The sequence below is a fragment of the Corvus moneduloides genome, chromosome 18, assembly GCF_009650955.1.
Source record: "Corvus moneduloides isolate bCorMon1 chromosome 18, bCorMon1.pri, whole genome shotgun sequence".
Classification (NCBI taxonomy): domain Eukaryota; kingdom Metazoa; phylum Chordata; class Aves; order Passeriformes; family Corvidae; genus Corvus; species Corvus moneduloides.
This window is the reverse complement of record NC_045493.1, coordinates 7,100,244-7,109,071: the sequence shown is the minus strand read 5'-3', so window position 1 is coordinate 7,109,071 and position 8,828 is coordinate 7,100,244. Positions and strand designations below refer to the sequence as shown.

The 8,828-nt window shown below is 38.9% G+C and overlaps 1 protein-coding gene across 2 annotated transcripts in view; it reads left to right on the top strand.

The window, feature by feature from the left end:
• TXNRD2 (thioredoxin reductase 2) overlaps positions 1 to 8,828 on the top strand; it is a 33,223-nt gene that overhangs the window by 1,026 nt on the left and 23,369 nt on the right. For both annotated transcript variants that reach the window (XM_032127697.1, XM_032127695.1), the window contains exons 2-10: positions 150 to 215; positions 917 to 973; positions 1,565 to 1,709; positions 2,028 to 2,102; positions 2,930 to 3,008; positions 3,969 to 4,031; positions 4,394 to 4,464; positions 7,973 to 7,992; positions 8,352 to 8,443. In XM_032127697.1, coding sequence (XP_031983588.1) covers positions 150 to 215; positions 917 to 973; positions 1,565 to 1,709; positions 2,028 to 2,102; positions 2,930 to 3,008; positions 3,969 to 4,031; positions 4,394 to 4,464; positions 7,973 to 7,992; positions 8,352 to 8,443 — 668 coding nt within the window. The remainder of the gene's footprint in view (positions 1 to 149; positions 216 to 916; positions 974 to 1,564; positions 1,710 to 2,027; positions 2,103 to 2,929; positions 3,009 to 3,968; positions 4,032 to 4,393; positions 4,465 to 7,972; positions 7,993 to 8,351; positions 8,444 to 8,828) is intronic.

Sequence of the window (8,828 nt, the reverse complement as noted above, 5' to 3'; positions counted from 1 at the left end):
AACCCATAGTGCTAGAATAAAGTGAAGAAAACCCAAATCAGCAATAATCAATTGTAAAAATAGGTGTACTCTGATATTGTCCTTCTTACATACCTCTCCCATCTTCCTTGTCTGTTTCTTTTCCTTCTTTTTTCACGCCTTCTTCACAGGAAAGAATGAGTATGATCTTCTGGTCGTTGGCGGAGGGTCTGGAGGCCTTGCTTGTGCAAAAGAAGGTTTGTATGCATAAATAACTAACAGAAACCTTGGTTTAGCTTCAGTGGGGTTTAAGGAAACTAAGGGAAGTGTTACTGATAATCCTAAAGCTTTTTAAGAAGCATAGTACACTCCAGTACCTGCACATTAATCATTAACTTAGCTCCATACATCTAATCTGGAAACTAATTCACACCCTCAGGTGGTGTGATCTTGTTTAGCTTTCCTCTTAGCCTTTTAAAAAATATTTCTTCTTTTGTTATGGAAAAAACTAAAAAGCTTCAATTTCACTGTTGTAAAAGTGTTCAGAGTACCTCCACAGATACTGTATTTTTTTTAATACTATTTCTCATTTATGTGTTAAAACAACAATCCTTTCAGACTGTTTCCAAGAGCTGTTTAAGTGCTGTAGAGAACCTTGCCCCTATGTATGTCAGGGTAACGTTTGACAACCCACAGTGTTCTTAAACATCTCATTTGAGGTCAGATTGCATTTTTAGGGTCAGTGGAAGCTGGAGGCCCCCGTCTGGGTTACTAAGTGTCTTCCAGAGAATTTGCTGACTATATAGGCACCTTGATACCTGGTCTGGTATCTTGAGTTAAACAGAAAAAACACCAGCTGTCATCTCCTGTATTTTATTTGTATCTATGCTACTAAAAATATTTATGTTTGTGTGTTTCTCCTTCCTCTAAATATCTTGCCTTGCTTCTTTGTTTAAAGCTGCTCAGTTTGGAAGAAAAGTGGCTGTTCTGGATTATGTTGAACCTTCCCCACGAGGTATGGAAGAGAAATACTAGGGTAATAATTGGAAATGCATATAATTCAGTTGCTCAGGTGAGCAGGTTGCTCCAGACAGCACAGTGTCCAAAGCCACACTGCGTGCTTTGCTTGGAGTAAAAGTCCTTAAGTCCAGCTTGTGCTACAGCTCGTTCTCTGCAAGATGAACCAGCTCTGCCTGCTCCCCTGCACATTAAGCTTGTTAGCAGTGTTTGGTGCTACCATTTGTAGTAGACTTTGGACTTAAAAAGTAAGAATATTCCCTCTGTCAAAATGTTATTTACAATTTCTAAAAACTACAAATTGTATCATGTTGAGGCTCCTCATGTACAATATATAAAATGAGATCTGCAAACATGGATGTTTAGTAACTGGATCTCCTGAGCTCTGAGATGGTTTGAATTTCAGAAGAAAAATATACAGAGATGTTTTTTATCAAAGCAAATGAGCATAAACAGAGTTAGAAACTGATCTGTAGGAGATAGTAAACTGTCTTGTTACAGAACGTTTTACCTACCATGTACCCAGCTGCATTGTTACACTAATCTGATGCATTTACTTCTTTTTTCTTTTCTCCTTTTTTGTCCCAAGGAACCACATGGGGACTTGGTGGAACTTGTGTGAATGTTGGCTGCATTCCTAAAAAGCTTATGCATCAAGCAGCCCTTTTAGGGAGTGCACTTAAAGATGCCCAACACTATGGCTGGAATATATCCCAACCTGTTCATCATACCTGGTAAAGACTATTGCCCATCTCCACTCCTATGTGCTGCAAATGCATAGCAATAACCTTTTCCCAGGTGGTGTTTATAATGGGACAGTTAGGGAAGTGAATTTTGCATGGGAAATTTTAGCTTGGTACTTGTTTATAAACAGAACTAGTTACTGGTTTCTCAGGGAAGAAATTATGTTGATTTGGACTCAATAATTTGCTTTTACAGCAAAAAAATACTGTAGATCATTCCTCATTTTTAGCAATTGCCTATATCTTTTTGTTGCATAATCTGAATCTGTAATATGATGGTTTCATGTTCAGTTTCTTGTTTTGTGACAGGTCTGTGATGGCACAAGGTGTTCAGAATTATGTGAAATCCTTGAACTGGGGACACAGAGTGCAACTACAAGACAAGTAAATAAGACTTTGAAGTTCATCTTTCTTCCCACAGTCAAGGAGGTGCTCTTGCCCTTGTAGAATTGCAGAATTGCCGAATTGCCTTTGAAGTTTCAATCTAGAGCTAGTATTTTGAGTCTGTAAGTCTGTCCTGCTGAGGACTGTAAGTGGCCTTGTCAATGCAAGTGGTCTCTTCCTCTCCCATTTTCCATTTCTTTTCTGTGAAATAGTGGTCAACACTGACCATACACGAAAGCTTTCTAGCAGTGTAGTGATGCTCTCTTTAGTCTGGAGAGGTTTTGCATTAATATGAAGCAGTCAATGTTTCTTAAGATACTTTTGATCTTGTCCCCCAAAGTTTCTATGCCATACAAACCCACAGTTAGCATTATGCTAGAGCAGCAGATTTTTTTTTTTTTTTTGCTTTCAGTGAAGAAATGATTCCAAGTTTTTCTTTTTATAGAGAAATTATATTAATAGAAAATATAACAGGTTCTAGTCTTGCTATTCCTGCTGAGTCCTTTTTGTGTGTTCTCAAATGGGCATGGTATTAGAAATGCTATAGATAATGGAAAATGTCTTTTTTGAAGGTCAATAGCCTGATCTCAGAGTTTGTTTACAAGGTTAGTTACTTTTCTGTATAGAGGAGTTAAGTGTGACACAAGAGTTAAGTAACAAATTATGATAGAGCTGCAAACAGTCCTATGAAATGAGATTTCTTCCTTTTACTGCTCTATGCCTGTTTGCTGCCTTTTTTAGCACTTAAATACAGAAAAAGTAGCTGATTGTATTTCATACCTATTCTTGTTAAGTGTGCACTGCTGATGCTGTTTTCTTCTGAACAGGAAGGTGAAATATTTCAACATAAAAGGGAGTTTTTCTGATCCACATACAGTCCGTGGTTTAACAAAAGCAGGTAAAGAGGTGAGCTGCTGTGGTGATTTCTGCAGGGTTTTTCACGTTGAGCATTTCAGGTTTTTCTGGGAGCCACATTGTCCTTTTGCAAATTGCCTTAGGTATTCAGTATTGTTTTGGTGAGTGAGATTTGCATTTTCCACTTAGAGAAGTTGTTTATGAACTTGACTGGTGCCTATTGAGTCCCTGGCCTGACCTGTTAGATGCCATTGCTTTTCTCTGCAGATGGGAATGCTGAGATAAAAGATTTTTGTTTGATTTGGTCAGTTATCCTGATGCTTACAGAAATGTAAGTTCTGAGCATTAGGTTGCTCTGAGCTGTTTCCCTCCTTCAGCTGATTTGTAGGGGTGATTAACTTGGTAATACCAAATTGTGTGGGGGAGGCAATTAGTGTGAATGCACAGCTGGGTCACCTAGGAATGGTGGCCATTGCTGCATATTTAACGAGGCCTGAACACCTTTTTAACACCTTTTTAACACCTTTTTGAGGGTAATTGTTTAATGTTACTGGTTAATATCAGCTTGAATATCAGGTTTTTGGGGGTAGGTGCCTAGGATTTTCTGGGAACATTGTCCTTTTGAAGTAGCTTAACTTCAGGCCTGAGACAGAATTTACTGTTACTATCTCTGTGCGTTTTATCCTGACCAGAAATTGATTGTAAAACGTTGTCATTTGTGCATAACTATTGCTTCCAAGTAGCCATCAAAGTCTTGCTGAGTGTAAGAACAATTGCAAGGGTAATATTAAAATAAAACCTGGTAAAGAATGGCTAGGAGAAACTCTTGCATGTATTAGTTTATTTTATCTCCATTCTTTTTTTTAATGCATTGCTGATTATTATGTCACGTAAATAGCAGATGGTAGTGCCAGCTTTTTCACTTATCACTCATTTATACATAGATTAAATCCAAAGACAGAAAAAAGGATTGCAAATGCTTGATTTTGATTTTTTAATTTTTGTTTGTAGACTATTGTTACTGCAGATAATATTGTCATTGCTACTGGAGGAAGACCAAAATATCCTACACATGTAAGTTACCCTTCCATTTGACAGCTCCAGTGCTTTGCTGGTTGAGTTGCAGAACACAATGAAGGAGGATAAAGAATGTAAAAATAAAGCAACATATGAGTGATTTTTGTACTTGTGTCACACAAAAAATTGTCTTTATATAAAGAATGGCTTTTTAGAAAAACATTTCCATAGAAAACAATTTGCTCCAATTTAGTATGTTGATATTGCTCAGAGCTGGAGGATAATTCAGGTTGGAAGTGGGGAGCCCCAGATATATTCCCCTTGGTCTGCTAGCTATACTACAGCCAACACACCCCAAATTGCTATTAGCTTTTTTTGCTGACAGGATTTGCATTGTAGATTCAACTGTGTGATCATAGATTGCAGGTGCACTGGAGCATGGAATCACAAGTGATGATCTGTTCTGGTTAAAAGAATCTCCTGGAAAAACGTAAGTTACCTTACCATGGCTGTAATAGATGCTGGCATTCCTACCTTTTCTATATGGCAAGGTGAAAAATGTTCAAAATTGCCTTTTATACACCAATTTTTCTTCTGTTTTCCTTCTGAAATGTGCTTTGCATTGCATCAATATCATGCTACCAACCTTCATTAGTAACCGATAGATCTTCCCCCTCGTCCTCTTATGAAATTCCCTTCTAAATTCAAATTACATACGCACTTTCACCGCGGTAGGTTGTGCTGTAGCGGTTGCACCCCAAGTCACAAGAGGGCAGCATGAACTCACCCAGGGGCTGCTCAGTCGCTGTTCCTCGCCACGCGGGTGTGAAAGTGTTCCTCGATTAGGGGAGAAACTCCAGCATAATTTTGGTTTCTCCTGAGCTGTGGCAGTTCTGATAACAAAAGAAACTGTGATGAGACATTTGGGTTACTTTTGCCGTTTCTTTTTCTTTGGAAGCTATTGTTTTACTGAGATACTAAAACACTGGTTTTAATGGAAATACGAAGATACCATAGTTGTTTTTTACAGCACATAGCACAGTAAGATTCTGAGTAAACTCTAAACTACAGAGCAATGTTCTGATGAAAATAATTGTGATAGGAAATGCAGATTTGCTAGCATGAAAGGCAGATAATGCTATTTTTTTTGTTGTCTCTTTGGAGAAATTCTAGAAAAAGCAAAAGAGACTTCAAACTATAATGCTGGTGTTTTTGCAAAAAAACCATAGTTGCTTCATGGCAGTGACTTTCTGCTATAAAAAATGCACTGGGTTAAGCTAAACATCAGATAAATGAGGCTTCTTAGTACAGTTTTAACAAGAAAGTAAATTTGCTGTTGTTTGTAGTGTATCAGTTACCTCTTGAATTTTGAAAACATGATTTATGTGAGGAAACCGTTTTTAAGAAAAGCAACACCCACACCAACAACCCCCCCCCCAAAAAACCCCAAACCAAAATACAAGATTTATCCTTATAAGATGTTTCTGTGAAAATGTGGCTTTTGTCCAGTTGCTGCTAATGCAAGTTTTAACAGTGTAATGTGGGAGTCTAGTGTTTATATGTTGCATTCCTGAGATTTAGTCAAAATAAGCCTGCAGGGGCTACAGTAGCATTTCTGTGCTTTATCAGGCTGTGTCTTAGCAAATGAAGGAGGGAGTTGTTAAAGGTTTGTTTCTGTCGGATTTGTTTCTATTATAAATATTCCCAAGGTTCCGTTTAACACCTTTTGTTTTTAGTCTGAGCTGTGTTGTACTTACTCTTTCTTTTCTCCCTCTCCAAATGTACATATCTCAGCTACAAATTACATGCCTGGAGGTTATAGAACTGTCACTCCTGCAGTTATTCATATTAAAAAAAAAAAAAAAAAGGTAAACCATTAACCAACTTAAAAGTCCCTTAGATATACAAACATGGGGAAGAAACTCTCACTACTGAGATGAAGGGTTTTGACAGAGTGACTTAGAAAAGATGCCTTGAAATGTGTTGAGAATGAGTGAGAGATTGAGCAGGTGTGAACAAGGTTAGGTTCTGCTTTCCTAACTTTTCTGTTAGACACTGACAATGCCCAGGAACCCCCGGGTTTGTACAAGAAAAGGTGAATAATGTGAGGCTGATGCTATGAATAAGTGCCAGCTGACATCTATTTTTCATCTAATGAAAAAGAAGAGCAAACATATGCCCAAATTACAGAAATTCTCATTCTTTTCCCTGTGTGATTTCTTATCCTTCCAATAAATATTTCTTTATGGGCAGCATGTGGCTTTTTACAGCACTTCCCAGGAGGCTCATGCTAATGAGGGAGTGATGATCCATTCACAGATGAATCAGATACCCTAATGCTGGAAAAATTATTTCCCATTATGTTAAATTGTTTGCCAAACATAAACCCCAGACTAGCAGATTTTAATCGCTTTAACTCAACCTATTTTCTGTACACCTTCAGAAGTTGTATGTTCTTATTGTAGGATAGGGAGATGTTATCTGGGGCTTTTTGTGAGAAAACATGTGTTGTACTGACTGTGCAGTCCCTGGGGCTCACAGAGCTGCAGCCTCCATGTCTACACTCCTCAGAAGTTTAAAAGCATTGCTGTTAGAACTGGGAGATGCTGCAGATTGGTTTAGGGTAAGGCATAGGCCACAGGCCCGTTCAAAAACTTAACAAAATACTTCGTTGTCAGTGGAAATGCTGTTTGGGATGCATCTCCAAACGGTGAGATTTTAACAAGTCTGCGTAACACACGAACAGCAAAGGAGTGCAAGTGCAGCGTGTGCAGCAGCTGAGTGTTAATGGCTGCCTGGCTGGGCCTGCTTTTACCTGCAGAACAGAGACTGAGCATTCTGCCTTTTGTACCCAGCAAATGTAGGGAACTGAGGATGTGGTCAGGAGAGAGACAACTGCTGCAGTGTAAGGGGCAACTGGGGACAGACATGGAAACTTCTGTGCTGGAGAGCTGATACACCTCATAAACTGAAAGTGTTGATGGACAATTTCAATTATATTCTTGATTGAAAGGGTGTGAAATATTGAGAGAGATGGGAGCTGGAGTTTTATTGAAGAACTAAAGTGGATGTATTTGGTAAACACCAGTCTAAGTAAATCTATTAAAACCCATTTTCTATAATAGCATACTCAAATGTTTGAAGATAGGAAGGGCAAATATTTGGCATTTGGAAAAATATGACGATTAAAAAGCAGATGGTTATAAATCAAAATGAAATTTAGCAGTGAATAAAATCTTATATTGGGAACTGTAATCTACTTGATAGGAAGACATAATCTAATTGATAGACCATCCCCATGTGCTGAAAGATGAGCTGTCAGGGAGGAAGATCAGCCTGGCTGAATTGAGAGTTTTAGCTGGAACTCAGGAGAAAAAGGAGTGTTTATGCCCCCGGGAGAAGAGGGAGGACTGCAAGGATGCCATGAGGTTGTGCAGGGAGAAAATTGGAGGGGCCAAAACCCAATTAGAACTTAATCTGGCTACTGCTGTAAAAGGCAATAAAAATGTTTCTATAAATACAGAGCAACAAAAGGAAGGCTCAGGGGAATCCCCATCCTTTATTGGATGCAGGGCGGGGGGAGAAGCACAGTAATAAAGGATAAGGAAAACGCTGAGTTACTTAATGCCTTCTTTGCTTCAGTCCTTAATAGTAAGAGCAGTTGTTCTCTGGGTACCCAACCCCTGAGCTGAAAGATGGGGACAGGGAGCAGAATGAAGCCCCCATAAATCATGAGGAATTGGTTAGAAACCTGGTACACTACTTGGACATGCACAAGTCCATGGGGCCGGATGGGATCCACCCAAGGGTGCTGAGGGAGCTGGTGGAAGAGCTCACTGAGCCATCATTTACCAGCAGTCCTGGCTCACTGGGGGGTCCCAGCTGACTGGAAGTTGGCAAATGTGACACCCACATCAGCAACTGGTTTTTTTTGGTTGTGCAAGAATATGCACAAGCTCATTCCACTGCTTTATTCTTTTCTTCTTTTTATGTAACAGGTTGGTTGTTGGAGCCAGCTGTATCCTTTGAAAAGCCTGTGATGATCTATGATTATAAGTAGCATAGCTGTCTTTCCTGTGAAAGTTCAGTTTTCAGAATTCCTTTGCTCATTGGTAAGAGAATAGTAATAGTTTTCTATGCAGTAGCATCATGGAAATTAAAGATCAGCAGAGGATAAATTTTCAGGATCTTAAATCCAGTGTTAACTATGTTAACTGTAAGACTTCCAAGTTTTATTCTATATACGAAAGCAAGCTAAAGATGTCTGTGTGAGGAGAACTTGGTATCTCCAAGTAAAAAGCCCATTTGCATGCTACTCGTATATATTGTGTTTATACAAAATTATTGTTTATATTTGCTTAACTGGTGTGTCACCAGATGTTTCCCTGGAGTGTGCTGGTTTTCTAACAGGCATTGGATTGGACACTACAGTCATGATGAGGAGTATCCCACTTCGTGGGTTTGATCAGGCAAGTACAGAATATCTTACATCTCCTTATTTAGCAAATAAATTAAAAGATAGATTTGATTATTTTTATCTTCTAAAGAAAAAGTGTTGTTTGCTTCTCCAAACATTTCCTAGTACTTGCAGAGTTTTTGAGGTGGGAGTATTGTTGCTTAAGTGGCAGTGACAAACACCGCTTTTGTAGTGACACTAGTGACAGCTCCTGGTTGGATGTCACACTCTCCCACTTTGGAGTGGCTTCCCTAAAACTAGCAGCTTGTATGCTTTAAAACTGGTGGCATGTGTTTGCAAAACACTGTATAGGAATAATTATTGGGATTTACACTCCTCATTGAAGAAATCTACCCCTGTAACAGCACAAGGTCTGAGCATTCAGGGAATAGTGTGTG